At 39.2% G+C, this 21,432-nt stretch overlaps 3 protein-coding genes across 6 annotated transcripts in view; 1 reads left to right on the forward strand and 2 right to left on the reverse strand.

The window, feature by feature from the left end:
* The window catches only part of fhod3a (formin homology 2 domain containing 3a), a 45,008-nt gene extending 43,355 nt beyond the window's left edge, over positions 1-1,653 (reverse strand). Inside the window, exon 1 of one of the 3 annotated variants that reach the window (XM_052534149.1) lies at positions 1,268-1,653. In XM_052534149.1, coding sequence (XP_052390109.1) covers positions 1,268-1,432 — 165 coding nt within the window. In that variant the 5' untranslated portion in view covers positions 1,433-1,653. The remainder of the gene's footprint in view (positions 1-1,267) is intronic. The other 2 variants (XM_052534148.1, XM_052534146.1) reach the window with 2 other exon arrangements.
* A 7,886-nt stretch (positions 1,654-9,539) lies between these two features.
* Positions 9,540-13,470, reverse strand: nup42 (nucleoporin 42). The gene is made up of 7 exons (XM_052532721.1): positions 12,467-13,470; positions 11,228-11,462; positions 11,055-11,143; positions 10,895-10,971; positions 10,427-10,513; positions 10,212-10,338; positions 9,540-10,007 (listed from the first exon to the last, which is right to left on the reverse strand). Exons 1-7 carry the CDS (start codon positions 12,585-12,587, stop codon positions 9,589-9,591), a joined length of 1,155 nt encoding a protein of 384 aa, XP_052388681.1. The 5' UTR covers positions 12,588-13,470; the 3' UTR covers positions 9,540-9,588.
* A 107-nt stretch (positions 13,471-13,577) lies between these two features.
* On the forward strand, positions 13,578-21,251 carry LOC127935110 (lanosterol 14-alpha demethylase). 2 transcript variants are annotated; one of them, XM_052532716.1, is made up of 10 exons: positions 13,578-13,880; positions 14,418-14,516; positions 14,595-14,771; positions 14,869-14,995; positions 15,704-15,878; positions 15,963-16,082; positions 17,284-17,479; positions 18,374-18,469; positions 18,562-18,730; positions 20,743-21,251. In XM_052532716.1, the coding sequence occupies exons 1-10, from the start codon at positions 13,725-13,727 to the stop codon at positions 20,931-20,933; spliced, it is 1,506 nt and encodes a 501-aa protein (XP_052388676.1). In that variant the 5' UTR covers positions 13,578-13,724; the 3' UTR covers positions 20,934-21,251. The 2 variants fall into 2 exon arrangements, with proteins under 2 accessions (XP_052388676.1, XP_052388677.1); XM_052532717.1 differs by having other exon boundaries at positions 14,421-14,516.
* The last annotated feature ends 181 nt before the right edge of the window (positions 21,252-21,432 follow it).

Below are 21,432 nucleotides of genomic sequence, written 5' to 3' on the forward strand. Positions count from 1 at the left end.
GTCTGGCAAATGCAGATGCTTATATACAGATTCGACCCAAACAGTCAATTACTGGCCATGACTTTCACTCAAATGACAGACTGACACAGAAAAACACAGCACCACATGCAAACAGAGAGAAGCAGAGAAGGACGCACAGATGTCAGCTTAACAAACAGTGAAGCTCAAATCATTGATGAGACACTGATGCAGTGCTACATTTCTCCAAACCTGATGAAGAAACACACTCATTTATATCTTGGATAATCTCAGGGCGAGCACATGTGTGTCCCTGCAGCACAAAAACAGTCTGAAGTCTCAGGGGTATATTTGTAACAATAGCCAAAAATAAATTGTATGAGTCAAAATGACAGATTTTTCTTTTATGCCAGAAATCATGAGGATATTACGTAAAGATCATGTTCCATGAAGATATTTTTGTAAACATACCGTTAATATATCAGAACTTCATGTTTGATTAGTAATATGCATTGCTAAGACTTCATTTGAACATCTTTAAAGATGATTTTCTCAATATTTAGATTTTTTTGCTCCCTCAGATTCCAGATTTTCAAATAGTTGTATCTCAGACAAATATTGTCCTCCGAACAAACCACACATCAATGGAGAGATGATTTATTCAATATAAATCTCAATTTCGAAACATGGACACTAAGGTAACAAATTTGGATCATTTTTGGCTGAACTACTGTTTTAAGTACGAGAGTAATGCACCCGTGACACAAAACACGTCTTCTGTCTCTGATTGAGTCTTTTATCCAGTCAAAGCTCTTTAAGAGTCAGAAACGACTTCAGCTCCAGCTTCTCCTGTGTTTTGATCAAGTAAATATCAATGTGTTTTATTAAATATTCGAGCTGGAAAAGCCTGATGCATCAAATATGATCTTCTTTTGTATTATATCTGAATGTTCAGTAAAGTGTTAGGAAATAATTCTATTCCTCTGACTGTTATTTCAGTGTAAACTCGACTCATAAATCAGTGTGAATGAATGAGCGGCTCTAAATGCGGCTCAGTGCCGCACCTGTCGCGCTTTAAAACCACCACAACAACTGACCTCATATAACACACACACATATAGTATATATACTATAAGACTAAATCGAATTAAATAACTCTCGAGAGGTTTAAAAGTATAACTTTATTATTTCAGACAGTATTTGTTTTTGTTGTAGAAAATATCGCCTGGAAAAGACTTTTGAATGAACATAAGGTCAATGCTTTAACTCTATTGTAGTGAGTTTGTGTGCTGCTGAAGAGTGATCTGACCTTGTGAGGGGCTTTGAGGAGTCGGTGGACCCCTGCGAGCTGGTTTATCAGAGGAATATCTTCTCTGAAGGTGTAGAGAGGAGCTCGGGTCGGTTCCGGGAAATTGGTGCTGTTGAACGGATCGGTGTCGTCCAGAAACTGAACCCGGCACACAAACGAAGACATGATGCATCCGTGCACGGGTCCCCGGCGTCTCCAAGCAGGCAAGCGTCCTTCCTCCCCGGTAACGACAACAGCACACGGTCAGCGGCGGAGAGGAGAAGCTCGTCCCGTGTCGTGCTGAGTGAGCGCGAGTGTCCGTGTCACGGGCAGCGGGTCACAGCCGGACGCCCCCCGCGGATTAAGCGCTTTACCAGCGGGACGCGATGATGATGATGATGACGGGCAAACCGCGGCCTCTAGCGGCGGAGCAGAGTAATGCACTCTGATTATTACTGACGGCGTACAGCACATGGTAAACTTAAATATGTAAATACATTTCAGAATGTGATGCATCCTTGGGAAAAATCTGAAAATATAGCATCCCCCCCCACCCTACACACACACACACACAAAAATACAATATAATACAAATACAATATAGGCTAATGTTGTTTTAAGTCTCTGTATAAAACATGAAGACAAGATATCTCAGGTAAAAAAATAAATGAAGGTACCTTATATATACCTATACTATACTTAAGTTACCCAGGTGATGCATTGCATTAAAAATTGCAAACATTTTATTTTTTTGAAATGCTGCTGAAATATGCAAAAGATGCATCATCCTATTAAATATGCACTAATTTGCATACAAGCTGTAACCTGAATTTTAGACAAAGTCAAGTCGTATAGCGATTTTTATTTCTGGCAAAATATGCTATATGTCGTAATCGTTGAAGTTCAATATATTTTTGGAAATTTAAATATATTCTTTGTCAACTTCACAAAATAAATAAAAAAATGTATTTTAAGGGGCAAGACCTTTTTAAATTTTTTTCGCCCTTCAAAAAAAATTAAATGAAATAAAATAAATATATAATTACAAATTTTAAAAAATTCAGTTATACATTTAGGCCAAAATATGTTTGTAGAAAATATGTTTATGAAAATATATTTTTTAACATTTTTTACTAAATATAGTTTAGCCAGTTAAGTAGATTTAGAAATATATGTAAAAATATTTAAATATGTTAAGAAAAAAAAATTCAGTAAATCTTTGATTTTGTTGACATATTAGGGTTAAATGTTTTTCCAGAGGGGATTTTGGATTTCTCAAATTCAACATGTTTTTAAGAATAAAGTGTTAAATATGCACCAGTGTGAATGATATAAACAACCCCTCGGTATTAATCTTCAGAATATAGATATGAACAAAACTGCTAAGTTTGCTGTATATGTAAGAGCAACAACAACAAAAAATATTTTCAAATATGGATTCAAACTGAAATGTACAGATGCAAATAGATAAAGTGCAATTAAAATAAACACATGAAAGTGTATTTCTTTTCACCTTAGTCTGAAAGAAGACATTATAAAAAACCAAACAGCCCAAAATTTCAAAACTGACCCATGACTGTTATCATTTGTGGATTTATCATCAGATCATGAATCCTGGTTCATCTGTCACCAGGATCAGTCATTGACAGGAAGGTATTATGAAGACGTGTTTGACGTACTGTACTGCACTGATCTGAAGTGTTCGTGGTTCACCTGTGGATCAGAGTCGGCGTGACGTCACTCGCTCCAAACTAAAACAAGCTTGTTTCAGAAACACAGAACCGGGTTATGGTAAGAATAAATCCTAAACAAAGCATTGATGATAAAACTAGTGTTTACTAACACACATACTCACACACACACACACACACACACACTCTCTCCCACACACACACACACACACACACTCTCTCTCTCACTCACTCACTCACACTCACACACTCACACACACACACAGACACAAACTCTCTCTCTCTCCCACACACACTCTTTCACACACACACACACACACACACAGACACACTCTCTCTCTTACTCACTCACTCACTCACTCACACTCACACACACTCACACACACACACACACACACACACACACACACACACACACACACACACACACACACACTCTCTCTCTCTCTCTCTCTCTCCCACACACACTCTTTCACACACACACACACACACACACACACACAGACACACACACACAGACACACACTCTCTCTCTCTCCCACACACACTCTTTCACACACACACACACACACACACACACACACACACACACACAGACACACACTCTCTCTCTCTCTCTCTCACACACACTCTTTCACACACACACACACACACACACACACACACACAGACACACACTCTCTCTCTCTCCCACACACACTCTTTCACACACACACACACACAGACACACACTCTCTCTCTCTCCCACACACACTCTTTCACACACACACACACACACACACACAGACACACACTCTCTCTCTCTCTCTCACACACACTCTTTCACACACACACACACACACACACACAGACACACACTCTCTCTCTCTCCCACACACACTCTTTCACACACACACACACACACACACACACAGACACACACTCTCTCTCTCTCTCTCACACACACTCTTTCACACACACACACACACACACACACACACACACACTCTCTCTCTCTCCCACACACACTCTTTCACACACACACACACACACACAGACACACACTCTCTCTCTCTCTCACACACACACTCTTTCACACACACTCTTTCACACACACACAGACACACACTCTCTCTCTCTCCCACACACACTCTTTCACACACACACACACACACACACACTCTCTCTCTCTCTCCCACACACACTCTTTCACACACACACACACACACACACACACACACACACACACACACACACACACCTCATGCTGACCATCTTCCTGATCAGAGGCCTGACGCTCAAATGCTCCGTCAGCGGGATCCAGTTCCTCTTCACTCCTGATGTAAGTGTGACACACACACATCCAGCTGAAGCACAGAAGAGAGAGAGAGAGCAGATGTGATGCTGTGTGTGTGTGTGTGTGTGCAGCTGGACGAGCTGCTGGATCCCTCCACGTGGCTGGACGCAGGAGCGCAGGTGTTTTACTCCTTCTCTCTGGCGTTTGGACTCATCTCCTTCTCCAGCTACACCTCGCTCCAGTCAGTATCTCCAGCCTTTGACAGCCGCTCAGTTTGACTTCAGAAACACTCCTCTGTGTGTGTGTGTGTGTGTGTGTGTGTGTGTGTGTGTGTGTGTGTGTGTGTGTGTGTGTGTGTGCAGTAATAACTGTGAGCAGGACGCAGTCATCATCTCGGTGATCAACGGTCTCACGTCTATATACACAGCCATCGTGATTTACTCCATCATCGCTTCAGAGCCACGGAGAGGTTCGAGGTCCGTCTCAACCGGTGACTGCTTCCTTCTCCAACAGATACTGAGAGACGCTCATCTAATCTTACATTAAGATCTCCAGGTCAACAACAGAGAACGCTCATCAGTTTCTCTTTCTCATGTTGTTTTTCTCTGTGGAACACACAGAAGGAAAGATTATTTATGTACCTCTTATATGCAACACTTTATAGTGACTACAACTGTCCAGCTCATAAAAGTGTTCCATATGAGTCTGGAGCAATATAATAAACTATATATATATATATATATATATATATATATATACAGGGGCGGATCTTGAAAAATATTGATGGGGTGGTGAGAAGGGGGCAGGAATTTTTGAGGGGTGGCAACATATGGCAGACGTATATGTACTGAATTTAGTCACAGTTATCACAGATTGATGATAAATATATGTGCACACTATAAAAGGACACAGCTATCATTTACAAACTTAATCTCATGCAATCAATGTCTTGCATTTGAAACAGTTCATATAAGGAATAAGTGACCAGACCCCATAAGCACCACACACTCACTAATGCATACAGTATGCATCCACATGTCATTAAGAGCATTATAAAAGATTCAGTGTTATCAATATGTCAATTTATTATAAGAAACACAAGATTTTAACAGCCAATTCCAGCTGGGGAGACTCAACTGATTTTCTTCTGTTTAGTGTTAATCATAGCGCGCTTGCGTGCACATGTGTAGCATACATCATGCGTCAATATAGTGAAGAGCTGAAAACACCACGCGTGCTTCAGTGTGTGTGTGTGTGTGTGTGTGTGTGTGTGTGTGTGTGTGTGTGTGTGTAGTAGAGCACACATTCCCAGAGACGTGTATAACAACACCTTAAGGGTTCCCATAAGCAGGATTTATTGTTGTGCCCCCCTTCCTCAAATACGATGATGGAAAAAACCCTAATATAGGGGTGAAAAAATAACTTTAATCAAATAAAAAAAAAATAATTAATCAATTGTATTATTTACAAATCACAATTGTAGCTCTCGACATTTACCTGTGGCTATAACTTTATTATGACTCTAATTTATTTTATAGTCTCAAGGATTCAGAAATCATGCAAAAGGAAACTAAGCAGTTTTACTCTGATAAAACCATGGTTTATTTTTGTAAGGGTTGTGAAATGCACGTTTTTTGTTGAAGAAATTATAAAGCCTGTGTCATCTATAGCAAAAAGGTGTCCAAAAATGAAAGATTTAGTGAATATTTAAATTAAATGTTTGGTCAGTATCCTGTCCTGTAAGTGTAACAGCAGCAATCACATGGCATTTGTAATAACATGTACATAACATTGTTTATTTAGTATTTGCCTACATTATGTATTGTAACACTGCTATTATTAACCAATCATTATTGCATCATTATTTTTTAAATAATGCATCTTAAGTCATTTTAAAGGCTATTGATGGCTTAATTCTGTTTTTAAAGCAACAACAACAACAAACAAAAATATTATAGTATATTAATACTTCTTTGTAAATTATTATTTGAAGTAACAAAACCATGGTTAATTTGCAGTTGCCATGGCTACAAGGACAATGATTTGTGGTGTTATTGTTAAAACCATGGGTCATTTTCATAAGGGAACCTGAAAAAAAAAAAAATCTTTCACAGGAATGTGCCTGAAAGTGATAAACTGGCCTCGACTTTACCTAAATGATTATACTTTATTTTAATATATATAAAAAATGTATAAGGTGTGCATTGTAGCTGACACCTAAATGAACACATTTACAATTACAATCTCCTCAAATGCTATTGAGCTTCAAATTTGCTTTTGAGTCCATGTGAAAGAGTAGCATAATTTACATATGATTTACGGATTATTTTAATAAATATCAAACATTTAATTCAATTGTGCATTATACCTGACACCTACGTGAACAATTACAGTTGTTTTTATGACTGTAAGTCATTCTCCTCAAATGCTACTGACGTTAGAAAAGTGTACACCAATATCGCATGTAACTTTAGAGACGGTCCCTAAATTTGAGACTCTCGAACGTCCAATGTCAAGCCAACTTTATGTTTTTTTTTGTTTTGTTTTGTTTTTTTACTTTTAGTTTTCTTTTCTCTTCGCTGGATTGCTGATATACTCTACCCGGGCATAGATGTTCATCCATCAATTATGAACATTCAGCCGCAAACATGAGGTGCGAGCGGTCGCGAGCGCGGATGGGAGATTTTATTGATAGATAGATAATACATTTTTACCTAACATTTCCTCCTTAGTCTCAGGCCGGTGACACTGGCTGCGTGGCGTGAGCGTGGCGGTTCTGCTGCGTGTCTTTACACACCAGAACTGTGCCTGACGCGCTGCTGCTGCTGTAGGTGACAGAGGGAGGCCGCCGACAGACCATGCTCTTGTCTTCATGACAACAATATCTATACTTCATGTTGAGCATAAATATAAATCCTACTGATAAAGGACACCGTCAACAGTATTGACGGCTAAATAGACTATGTTGGACAGGTGCAATCTTTGAAAATTATTAATGTATTTTTTAAATTACATTTATATCTGAATATATTATTTGAGTTCAAAGCGGGTTCGGGAATCATTTGAGTCAGTTTGGGGATTGCGAAACATTTGAATCAGTTCGGGAGTTCGCAGCGGGTTCGCGAATCATTTGAGTCAGTTTGGCGATCGCGAATCATTTGAATCAGTTCGGGAGTTCGCAGCGGGATCGCGAATCATTTGAGTCAGTTTGGCGATCGCGAATCATTTGAATCAGTTCGGGAGTTCGCAGCGGGATCGCGAATCATTTGAGTCAGTTCGGGAGTTCAAAGCAGGTTCGCGAATCATTTGAGTCAGTTTGGCGATCGCGAATCATTTGAATCAGTTCGGGAGTTCGCAGCGGGTTCGCGAATCATTTGAGTCAGTTATGGGAATCGCGAATCATTTGAGTCAGTTCGGGAGTTCAAAGCGGGTTCGCGAATCATTTGAGTCAATTTGGCGATCGCAAATAATTTGAGTCAGTTCGGGAGTTCAAAACGGGTTCGCGAATCATTTGAGTCAGTTTGGCGATCGCGAATCATTTGAATCAGTTCGGGAGTTCGCAGCGGGTTCGCGAATCATTTAGTTATGGGAATCGCGAATTATTTAAGTTCAAAGCGGGTTCGCGAATCATTTTGGTCAGTTTGGCGATTGCAAATTATTTGAATCAGTTCGGGATTTCGCAGCGGGTTCGCGAATCATTTGAATCAGTTCGGGAGTTCGCAGCGAGATCACGAATCATGAAAGATTCGCGCTTGTAAATTTTCAAATTGGCCCTAAACTTTAATTTATTGCTGCCAACTGCTACATGTTTGATAAATAAATATGTGTCCCTGGAGCACAAAAAGCAGTTTTAAGTCTCTGGGGTATATTTGTAGCAATAGCCAAAAATATTTTTTTTTCAGTAATGTAAGTTAATTAATATGACCAATGCATTACTATGAATAATAACTAAACTGTGAGTGGTAAAGAGTGATGTGCTGTTAGCTGATCATGGCTGGGTGTTTGCAGGAGAACAAGTCGTATCCGGACTGGATCTACGGGATCATCCTGATCCCCTCGAGCTGGACACAGAGCACACCTGGAGTCCTGGTGCTCACGCGGCTCTCACAGGTTCTAGTCTGACCTGCAACACTGTCCTCACATCAGGGAACAAAGACGTTTACAGACGTGATGTGCACCGAGAGCAGTTCATAGGCATCTCTTCTGGGGATTGTGCAAAGTAGAGTTTTATTGTCTTAATAAACAACTTAATAAAGTCTGCACAGATTTGCATTCACTCAGATTTCTTCACCGGTGGCTTCATGGACAACAGACTTCATTTCTGCATTTGTAAATTTCATGCTTTCTCTCATAAAACACTGTTCTTTTGTCAGTGTTTGTGCATTATATAGTATATAATATTACATGCGGTCTTCTAACTATTAGAGGTTTGTGTAATTGTTCTTGTATTATTTATGATGTTTTTGTTCTTCTTAATGCGCGTTTTCAAATAAACTCATTTTGATTGTGTACACGGTTTGTTTAAGATTTAAGAAAGCACACATAATCATAATCAATCCCTCATAAAGCATGCATAAGTCAGAACAACGTTAATCATTCCTGTATTATTGTTTAGTGAAAATCTAAATCCAAACACTAAAAATAAAAATAATGATAAACGCATTATGAACATGAATCGAGGTTATTAGAGTTAACTAAAACAATAACATTCAGGCTTATTTTATTTCTATGTATCTATCTATAAAAATAATGATAAAACACAAAAAAAAATAACTATAACTTTAAATAAAAAATTAAACAAAAATATTGTCTTTATTCTCATAATATTTTGACATTATTCTCATAATTTCAATTTTATTCTCGAAATATTATAAACTTTAATCTCGTAAGCTTAGATTATTTATTTATTTTACGTAGCGCTAAAACACCAAAATTTACAGTTAATTAATTATAGTGAATTAAAACTTAATAAAATAAAAGATTACCTGAAATAAAACATTAAAAACATTTTTTTTCATCTAGTTGCCAAAGACACATTTCTAATTTTCCTTTAGTTTATATTAATGCACTAAAATAACAAACTCAAACTGAAAAAATGTAAATACTAAAAACTATACAGACACTAAAAGGAATAATAAAAATGACATAAATATATATATATAATTTAAATAACTAATTAAAAAAAATACAAAGCATCCCGATGTTCATCATAGACAGATAAAAATTATATTTGTTCTCATTCCTTCGTGTGCAATAATTATTTTAGGACCAGGATGCAGCATTTTTCTTAGACTTACTCAAACTCCTTAAACACAGACACACACTCTCTGGGTCCATAAACACATTTAATAATCCAGCATTAAAAGACAAGCCCATCAGAGCACCAGGAGGTCCGCAGGAGGCGGTTTGAGAGGGATCTGTCCCAGCGTGAAGCGTTTGGAGGTGAACTCCTTCAGTTCCTCTGCTGTGAGGTCAGTGTGGGTGGAGAACAGAGCCGTGTCCGCTCCGAACACACCGCTGGAGCCGCTCTGAAGCACAGCGGACGCCGAGGACTCGCCAGGAGACGGCCTGAAGCTGAACGAGGACACAGACACAGACACAGAGCTGGCCTGGGGCTCGGAGAAAGAGAAGGAGGACGCAGACGCAGCAGGAGCGCAGCCGAAACCTGACGAGGGCTGAGCCAACACACCGCTGACTACACCAGAGGCATGCTGGGTACTCGACGCCGCTCCGAAACCAGTCTTAGACGGGGCGAAGCTGAACGTGCTACTGCTCTGAGAGCCCTGACCAAACCCTGAGAAAACAACACAGAAGTGCTCAGACAAACACCAGCAGAACTACACATACAGTTTTTACTGCATCTGAGCCAATTAATGCAGCCTCAGTGCACAGAAGAGACTTTATCAAGGCACACATTAGGCAATAACAACGTAGTGCTTCAATATCGACACTTCTGAGGCTCTCTAAATGCAGATTTCTGACTGAATCCTGAACAAACCTGCTGCTCCAAAGCCGGTCGTGGATGAGGATGATGATGAAGAGATGGCTCCAAACCCTGACGCGGTGGAGCCGAAGCCGGAGCCGGGGGTGGATGTTTGGAGACTGGGGTTATTGAGCTCGGAGATCTGGGGACATCAATTACAAGACGTCAGCTGTGTGTGAGTGTGTGTGTGTGTGTGTGTGTGTGTGTGAGGACGCTGCTGAAGGTCTCACCACACTGATCCGAGTGGAGCTGCTCATGCTCCTCAGCTCCTGGACTCTGCTCCTCCACTGATCCGCCAGCTGCTGAACCGAGCTCATCTGAAACAACACACACAGCTTTACAACTCCACAACTAACACACAGCTAAGATAACAGACCACAGAAACTGAAGGAGTGACACATGCTTTAGAAGTGTGACCCTGCGGTCTTGAGTCTCTGGGGATATTTGAAGAAATAGCCAACAATACACTGTGTGGCTCAAAATACAGCAGTGCATCACAGAAATAAATTACACTTTAACATGCATTCACTTAGAAAACAGCTGTTTTACATTAGAATAATATTTCACTATTTTACAGCATTTTTAATTAACCCTGGTGAGCAGAAGAGACTTGTTTCTACATCCCTGACATTAACTATCGTGCACATAGAAGCTCCCTGGAATCCACAGGTGCTGTAGAAGTGAAGTGGTGGTCTTACGTAAGCCTGTAGATCACCAGACACTCGGCCGCTGTAATACTCCAGCCTCAGCTCCTCAGGAGACACCTCCACAAACCCTGCAAACAGTTAACAAGAGAACATTTCCACTGGGTGAAGCCCACCAGAGGCGAAAGACTTCAAGTCTGAGTGCTGAACTCACCCGAAAGCTTGCCGGGGAGGACAGAATAACAGGAGAACGGCCACTGCCCCGAAGTCTGCCAGACCTCCATGTCTTTCTGGATTGTGTCCCTGTAATAAAAGCAAGCGTGCAGCTTCAGGCATGTGTGTGTGTGTGTGTATGCTGGTTAATGCATCAGAGGAAACAGCTCTTACACATCATCCGTGGAGCTCTGTGCATCTTTCTCAGAAGGAGTGTGTGAGGTGAGCGCTGAGAATCTGTTCTGGCTGCTGAAGCTGAAGTCGGAGCTCTTGACGTCTCGTGGCGTTCCTCCTCCTCCTCCTCCTCCTCGGCTCCAGTCGTTATTACCGTCACGAGAGAACGAGGACTGCTGCACATAATCACCACCGCTGCGCTGAGACGGGTTTATCCACACACGGTTCCCATAACCTGAGAAACACCAGCATCACCGGTCAGTCCAGCTCTTAAATACTTAAAGAAAACCTTCTGATCTTGAGGTTTACATATCGAAAATTATTATTCCTAAAACATAAATAGTGCCTGTTTGCAAACTAGACCAGAGTGTATTTAAAAACTCACTTTACTATATTAATATAGTGTTATTATTATTAAAAGAGTGTGCAGTACAGAAGAGAGAATATAGTGAATGTTATATTTTCAGACACTTATTGTATTTCTTTGCAAATTAAATTAAATGTATTATATTTTAAATTGATAGTAAATGCAACCAGTTGAACTCAAAAGTGCATCATACATCATATGCAACTTTATTATTATTTCTATTGTCTTTGAAATCTGTTTATGTGCACTGACCAAATAGAACGGAAAATAATAATAAATAATAAATAAAATAATTCTGCATAATCAAGGCTGCGTTTATATGATTAAAAATACAGAAAACTACAGTAATATTGTAAAACATAATTGCAATTTAAAATAAAAGTTTTCTATTTTATTATACTTTAAAATCTAATTTATTTCTGTGATGCTCCGCTGTATTTTCAGCATCATTTCTCCAGTCTTCAGTGTCACATGATCTTCAGAAATCATTCGAATACGATGATTTATTATCAATATTATTTTTGGAACCGGAAATACTTTTTTTTCATGATTCTTTGATGAATGAAGTTCAACTAAACAGCACTAAATCACTAGTTTACTATTTAAATCAATGTGATAACGAGTTAGGTCAAACGTAATCTAAAAGTAATCTGATTACTTTACCTAAAACGTGTAATGTAACGGATTACGTTACTAACTACAATTTCTGTCATGTGATTTAGAATTAGTAATATATTACTCTGGTTATACTATGGTAATTGTTTAGTAAGAGACACTCGATTGAATCAGGCTTTATCTGGATTCTGTTTTAATCATGAAAAACATAACGTTGTTAAATATAGAATGTAATATATAATGATTGTGTGTTTGACCTCCTCTGCTGGGCTGCTGGTTTCCTCTGAAATCTCCTCCTCTTCCGCCTCTTGGATGTTCATTCCAGCACTTGTCTCCGTATCTACAGCGACCTTGAAGAAAGAAGTTGCACACCGTCATTTTTAAACTTTACAAACACAAAACATGAGCTGTTTGTGGTACGAAGACCTCGACGCTGCTTCTCGAGCCGAGCGACGGCGTGACGCAAGACGCACACTCAGACGTAAACAAACTGTTTCAAAATAAAAGTCTTGGTTGCGGGGCGCTTCTTGGGAACGTATGAGAAAACTTTTTTTTTTTTTAAATCGGATTTAACTGGCATGAGTTAATCAAAACCGTTTTGTGTCTTTGGAAAAATAATTGAACTTATGCAGCATGTTAGCTGGAAACTTTGAAGGTATATCTATATATAATTAAATTAATAAAATAATGAAAACACAAGTTTACAGTTTTCCTGTTGCTTAAACGTTTCTGAGAAAAACACAGCTCTGACAGCATAGCTGATGGCTGACTGGTTTATATTACAGTTTTTACTGAATAGCTAAACACGTTTCTTGAAACCATCACTAATTTTCTTAAAACCTTATACAAAAATCCAAATACTCAAAGTAAATTCTGGAAACCTCTGACTCTTCCATCAAAATCAAACAATCACCGCAAAACCATTTCACTTGGACTCAAAATCAAACGCTCTCAGATCAAACATGAATCAATAAAGAAAACATTACAGATCATTCATTAAACCCTAGAGGGAAAATTCTGTAAAAAAAAAAAAATTATCAGCTCAGAAATGTTAGTCCCTGCTTGACCTCAGTTTTGCGGTATGGGCATTCAACTGCATCAATTAACGCATCTTTAATATTTCCATCTCAGAGAACCGATTCAATATGTAATCGATATGTAACGCCCGTGTTCTTGAGTAGTTCGACGCGAAACTGGACCATGAGCGACTCAGGTGACGTCATATAGAAAGACATCAGTTCAGGCAGCGTCATCCAATCAGCGCGCGAGACGGCGGAAGCGGAGCATGGACTTACTTGATGGACACACCCAGACGACCAATGAGCGGCCTGCTCACATCAGGCGGGGGCGGGGCCGAGACGGCCATGTATTAAAGCGTATAAGAGTATCAGAAATATGCCAGTCGCACATCAGCGGTCTAGAACATCGTCAGCATCTTAATAAGGTTTCTTGCATGCTTTATTAAACCCATCGGTTTTCCTGGCCTGTGCTGCTGTGGAGTGAATAATAAGAGATATGACGATCCTGGAGGTGAGCGGTCAGCTGCTGGAGAACACCGTGCAGAAGATGAGTCTGAGCTCCGTGCTGCTCTGCGCTTCTGTGTTCACACTTACACTGGGATACCTGAGCAAACTCCTGTTCAGACAGCAGCAGCAGCACGCTGGAGACACAGTGAGTGCACCTGATCACCTAAAACCCATGACCTGCTCTGTGCATGAAAATCATGTAATGTGCATGCGTGAGTAATTATGCGTGTAGTAAATTTCAGTAAATGTTAATACATACATACATATATATTCTAATAATACATGCCAGTGTTTCCAGTGATTTCGTAATGTTCTGCGAAGATACAAAACATCCGTTTTATTTTTTTTAAATATTTAAAAATGTTACATGTGACCGTTAATGGAACGTTCCGTTTGATCATTTTGTAAACATTGTTGGAATGTTACTTTTGAATGTTCTCTGAACCTAGTAAAAAAAAAAATTTCAGCTTTTTAAAGTGTCCAACTAAAGTATTTAAAATAATAATAATAATAATTTCATTAATGATAATGTTTTATGCTAATGTTTTAAGACCAGATAACATTCTATTAATGTTACTGGAAGAACATTCTGTTAGCTGAGTATCTATCTTTCAATCTGTCTGTCATTCTGTGGATCTGTTGACCGTCACTTATAAAGATGATTGTCCTCTGGTTTCCTCAGAAGTATCCTCCTCATATCCCGTCCAGTATTCCTTTCCTCGGGCACGCCGTGGCGTTCGGCAGGAGTCCCATTGAGTTTCTGGAGCAGGCCTACGAGAAGGTGAGAGTGGTTCAGACGCAGGTGTGTAATAACAGAGCGATCCGAGCTCATGTCAGTGCTGATGTGGTTGTCTCGTAGTACGGGCCTGTGGTCAGCTTCACGATGGTTGGGAAAACCTTCACGTATCTGCTGGGAAGCGACGCGGCCGCACTCATGTTCAACAGCAAGAACGAGGATCTGAACGCGGAGGACGTTTATGCACGTCTCACCACACCAGTGTTCGGAAAGGGAGTCGCGTACGACGTGCCCAATCCTGTAAGATCACACACTTCTTCTTCACAGAGCGTGGAGGTCATTTGGACCAGGCTTTCGTCTCACATTCAGTGTTATTCTGATCTGTGTCTGTTCACAGTTGTTTCTGGAGCAGAAGAAGATGCTGAAGACGGGGCTGAACATCGCACAGTTCAAGCGACACGTCGAAATAATCGAAGAGGAAACTAAAGACTATTTCAAACGATGGGGAGACCGCGGAGAGAGGAGTAAGGAGACGCATTTATTCTGCATCCGTCAGTTTCTCACCATAAAGAACATCCAAGAAGATTTGGAGAAATGCAGCATTGCATCAGTCTCTTAGCAATGGAAGTGAATGGGTGCCGTCAGAATGAGAGTCTGATAAAAACATCACAATAATCCACAGCACTCCAGTCCATCAGTGAACATCTGGAGAAGACAAAACCTGAAACACATCCAGCATTAAGATGATTTTAACTCAAACACATAGAGTCTATAATCCATAATAACACTTCCTCCAGTGAAAAAGTGTTCTGGTCTGAATCAGGAGAGAAATCTGCACAGATCAAGCAGCGTTTAAACAGATCTAAACTAATCTGTGAGAGACTTTTTCACTGGAGGAAGTGTTATTATGGATTATAGACTCTATGTGTTTGAGTTAAAATCATCTTAATGCTGGATGTGTTTCAGGTTTTGTCTTCTCCAGATGTTCACTGATGGACTGGAGTGCTGTGGATTATTGGGATGTTTTTATCAGACTCTCATTCTGACGGCACCCATTCACTTCCATTGCTAAGAAACTAATGCAATGCTGCATTTCTCCAAACCTGATGAAGAAACAAACTCATCTACATCTTGAATGATCCGAGGCTGTGTGCATTTAAAGCACATTTTACATTTCGGGCTAAATCTTGAAAGTTTTGTTCCTCCATGTGCGCGGTGTTGTCTCTGGTCAGATCTGTTCGAGGCGTTGTCGGAGCTGATCATCCTGACGGCCAGCCGCTGTCTGCACGGCTGTGAGATCCGCGGGATGCTGGACGAGAGAGTGGCGCAGCTGTACGCCGATCTGGACGGAGGCTTCACTCACGAGGCGTGGCTGCTGCCCGGATGGCTGCCGCTGCCCAGCTTCAGGTACCACAGCATCATCACCCAATCTACAGGAGAACAGGAGCTCGCACCTCACACCAGCTTGTGTTTCTGTGCTTTCTTCTTCAGACGGAGGGATCGCGCTCACTTAGAGATCAAGAAAATCTTTTATAACGTCATCAAGAAGCGAAGAGAAGCCACGGAGAAACACGACGACATCCTGCAAACGCTCATAGACGCCACGTACAAGTGAGTTACCATCACACACACATCTGGATCATCTTCAACTATTGGAACTTTAGTGAAACATTGTTCATTAATAACCTTTAATTTGCAATTAATTAAAATTTCATACTGGGTAAACTTTTTTTATAAAATAAAATTGTTTTTATTATACACACTACACATATGATTTTATTCAAATATATATCTTACATTTTAAATTGTATTAAATTCGTATAATTTATAATATATATTGTATTTTACAGAACACATAAAACAATTTTTTTTACATAAATACTTGTATTCATAAAATATGATAATTTTAATTAATGTTTATGGAAAAAAATTATTTTAAAATTTACAATAATTTCCTATAACTGAATATAATTTTCTAATGTTTATGTAATTTTTTAAAAATATGTAGAATAATTTCTTCTAACTGAAATTAATTGATAACATAATTCATATTATATTTTCTTAACCATATAAAATATACAATTATTATTTAGTTTTAATATAAAATTACATTACTCATAAAAATATATTTTATTCTTGCACACATGCACAAGCATGCCTTTATATGATAACTATATGTTTAAATTATATAACTTATTTTAATATTCTAATAATTTATTATAATTAAAAAAATATGTATATAATAATAATATTTTAATTGTTTTGTAACATTACTATAAATGTAATGATATACATTTTAATATAAAAACACAAATTTTCATGTTGTATACATGCACAAACACACTCTGGCTTTTTATTTATTTATTTAAGCTTTTTTTTAAAGACCTGTGAACAAAAGCAAATGATTGCATACTGACATTTCAAGTACCGTATTTTTCGGACTATAAGTCGCACCTGAGTATAAGTCGCATCAGTCCAAAAATACGTCATGATGAGGAAAAAAACATATATAAGTCACTGGACTATAAGTCGCATTTATTTAGAAACAAGAACCAAGAGAAAACATTACAAAAACAGCTCTATGTCTTCAGTGTAGACTACATGAGAACTGAGCAGCACAGAGCGCCCTCTGGCGGCTGGAGACGGTAATGTGAACTCTTGGTTCATGTCAAAGTAATTTTGATAAATAAGTCGCACCTGACTAAAAGTCACAGCACCAGCCAAACTATGAAAAAAAAAGTGCGACTTCTAGTCTGGAAAATACAGTATGAAGTATATAGTTTTTCCAGTGTGTTGTATCTGTGCTGTGCAGAGACGGCCGTCCTCTGAGTGATGACGAGATCGCCGGGATGCTGATCGGTCTGCTGTTAGCGGGACAGCACACGTCCTCCACCACCAGCGCGTGGATGGGCTTCTTCCTGGCGCGGGACAGAGCACTGCAGGAGCGCTGCTACAGCGAACAGAAACGTGTGTGTGGAGAAGATCTGCCTCCTCTGCACTACGACCAGGTCACTCTTCAGTGCTCTTAGATTCAACAGCAAACCAGCTACTGAAGTCATTCTGTGTGACTGTCCTCAAGACAAAACTCATTGTTGCTATAATTGTGACACCAGAATAATTGTGATTGGTTTTGCACTAATTATGCAGCTTCAAAACTACTGTGCTTCAAAAAAAAAAAAAAAAAAAAAAAAAAAAAAAAAAAAAAAATTAATAACATTAAAAAAAGCAATAATTACAGTTAAGTAGAACTAAAATGAAATCTATTTTTATAAATAAACTAAAAATCATTAACTGAAATAAAATATTATATTTCATTAGCTGCCAAAGAGAACATTGCACATGTTTGTGTTCATTTCATTTAAAGTGCTAAACTAAACTAAAAAAAATAAACAAATCCAAAAACACAAAATATTAACAAAAGCTATAATAGTATATTAATGATGTTAAAAGATACATTTGAAATTTAAAATGCTTTATTTAAATTCATGATAGGTAAAAATAATCTGAATGTAAGTCGCTTTGGATAAAAGCGTCTGCTAAATGCATACATTTAATTTTAAATTTAATAAATTTAAATTACAACTTTTTTTATATGTTATAAATATTTAATAAATGTCATTAACCTTTCAGACCACATCTGAACTTTCTTTAATGCATTCATGGCATATGCTTTTATCCAAAGCACTTTATATTGCATTTAAGCTTTATAACTGATCAGTTGCATTCCCTGAGAATCGAACCCATGACCTTCCTGTTGCTAGCACCATGTTAAACCAAATAAAAGAACGGAAAGGAGAACTCTGTTGATTCAGAAAGTAGAAACATGCTCTTCAGGTAGCTGCATGTCTGAACGTCACATCACTGCTCGAGACACTAAAGAACTGTTTTGGCGTCTGTCGCAGCTGAAAGACTTGAGTTTGCTGGATCGCTGTCTGAAGGAGACGCTCCGACTGCGACCACCAATAATGACCATGATGAGGATGGCCAAGACGCCTCAGGTACGAAAGAGTCTAAAGGAAAGCTGGCTGTTTGATGATATTAAAGCCAAGAGTACTTCGGACCGTGCAGTGTCTCTGTGTTTGCTCAACAGAAGGTGGGTGACTACACCATTCCCCCGGGACACCAGGTGTGTGTGTCTCCCACGGTCAACCACCGTCTGCAGGACACCTGGGCAGAGCGGATGGACTTCAACCCGGAGAGATACCTGCTGGACAACCCCGCCGCCGGAGAGAAGTTCGCTTACATCCCATTCGGAGCAGGTGAGTCTGATCAGAAAGAGCGCGACGTTCACTCATGACCTCGTGACAGGTGGGCGATATAACGGTAAACATTTAGAAATTTGACGGACACAAAAAAAATCTTTAACCCTTTCTCATATAGAGCTGATCATGAAAACAAGCCCCTCCCACCAGAGATTGATTGACAGTTATGGGGCGCGCATATTCACGTGTATTTGGACATTTACATTTATGCATTTAGCAGATTTTATAATTTTTACCTAAAGTGTTCCCCTGGGAATCGAACCCACAACCTTTTGCACTGCTAACACAATACTCTACCACTGAGCCACAGTATTCGCATCAACCGCGCGGGGAGGAGGGGGGGGGGCGGGGGGGGGGGGGGGGGGGGGTGGGTTCACACAGCATTGTGATTTCCTACCACCATTTATTTGGATAATTTTCTAAATAGTACTGTTATCGTGTCATGAAATGTAGTTTTCAAAGCATTTCAGCCGAGAATGTAGTTGTTTTAAACTCAAATATGCAGTTTATTTATGAAGACAGCACCCATTTAAAAATGAGTTTTGCCAATTTCAGAGATGATAAGCTCCTCGCGTTACATGCGTCAAAACTCCCGAAACGCTCAATTCGCGCCATGTCATTTGTGCCGCCTCATTCGCACAAAACGTGCCACAGGATGTCTATTTGCGTGTTTGCATCGACTTAACATGTAAATCACTAACGCTTAACATTTAATTCGCGTCTGTTTTGAACACACCACTGATTTGCGCAATAGATGAAGTGCAATTGAGCGTTTCAGGCGTTTTGACACTAAACTGAACTTTGGCGAAACTCATTAGACCATCAGGAGCTTGCTCTAGGAGTGATGCGTTTATGACGTAGCGAGCGGAGGGAAAATCCGAAACAACAATGGAGGACAAACTTATCGCTGTATGTGCATACATGGAGCTGTATGATACTTCTTCATACTTTTACAGAAACAGTAATTTTAAATTAACTGAATAAAGACCAAAGACTAGCTTTTAGATTTACCCAAATTAATTATATTTTATGTTGAACCACTAAAGAAACAATCAACTGACATTTGTTGCGAAGTTAATTATACACACAAACTCAACTCAAGTAAACAATCTTTCAGAGAGCCGCTGGAAGAGGGGCGGAGTCAGCAGAGCTCATTAACATTTAAAGGAACATGCTACAAAAATTCTACATTGTTTTTGACAGGGTTAAAAGGTGTTTTTTACATTGGCGTTAAGAAATTTGAACCAAGCGGTTACAGACTTTTCATTAAGACCCTAAAGAATCATTTGATGACCATACCTTTTAAATTGTAGGAAATAATGTTATAGGAGCGTTGACATGTCCAGTATTCTTGTCATGATTTTAATGAACATGATTTTATTTCCACCCATAATATAACATAATTTGAATGTTCATTTGTAATATTCTAGAGATCTAGTGTGATTAAAACATTAAGGGACAAATAGCGTCATTGATCATTGATCTCAGCACGTTTTCTCTTGACGTTATGAAAAGCATGAATTAGGTCTTAAAGTGACAGCAGCGTTGCTAATGTTCAGGTTAAAGTTGCTAATATCAATCGAACTACAAAAGTAAAAAACAACCAGAGTTACATTTTGATTCATTCATTTAGAAGAATGCTTTTGTCCAAAGCAACTTAAAGAAAACCGTTTCCTGCTCTTGTTTGTTTTTGTTGGGAGCTTTATACTTGCATTATTTAGTGTTTGCGGTCTAGACTTGTCAGTGTCATCTAAAACTGTGGTATCTTAACCACCATCTTTCCAGACAATAACTTTAAATACAGAAGCATTAAATGGCAGCTACACCAAGGTCATGGGTTCGATTCCCAGAGAAAGCGAGAACTATGTGCAATGCATTAAGAAACTCTGAGTGGGTTATCAAGTCAGCATGTAGATAACAGTTGTGTATTTCTGCTCTGTTGAACACAAACATGTGGTTTAAAGTCACTGCACTGATGTTTCTGGTCTTCGTGGGTTGATCTCTGGCAGGTCGTCACCGCTGCATTGGAGAAAACTTCGCCTACGTTCAGATTAAAACCATCTGGTCGACTCTGCTGAGAATGTACGACTTCGAGCTGGTCGAAGGACACTTTCCCGCGGTGAACTACACGACTATGATCCACACGCCACACAACCCCATCATCAGATACACTCGGAGGAAGACGCAGACGCAGCAGTGATGGGACGCGCTCCATTAGTGCTCGAGCAGCTCTGAAGTGCCTCTACAGAAGCACCAGTGTTGAGTTCACATGCATCAGCTTCATGGGTCGGATGTGTAATGTGAGAATATTCTGTGCACCTTTCTTATTTAAAAGACTTTTATTGACCCAAAGTGACCTGCAGATTACCAACAAACCCCAATCCAAGAGTCAAAATCATCCTTGCAGCAAAGCATTGAAATACGATAGAACGGTTTGATTTATTTTTATTTAATTTTCCAGAAAACAAATAAGTGTAATGTATGAAAAGTGTTTCACATTAAAATCATGTCATGTAGACACACGCGGCAGACTGATGTTTAATGCTATGTTTTCATCACTTGATGGATTTTAAAAGTGTTCTGAAGAAAACCATTCGATTCGGTTTCGATTTAGTTAAATATCTTCATTGCCCACCATGCATACAGCTTCACAACAGTCCAGAACACACTTTTTTATTCTTAAGCATGTAATATACATA

Source organism: Carassius gibelio, chromosome A19 (genome assembly GCF_023724105.1).
Source record: "Carassius gibelio isolate Cgi1373 ecotype wild population from Czech Republic chromosome A19, carGib1.2-hapl.c, whole genome shotgun sequence".
Taxonomy (NCBI): domain Eukaryota; kingdom Metazoa; phylum Chordata; class Actinopteri; order Cypriniformes; family Cyprinidae; genus Carassius; species Carassius gibelio.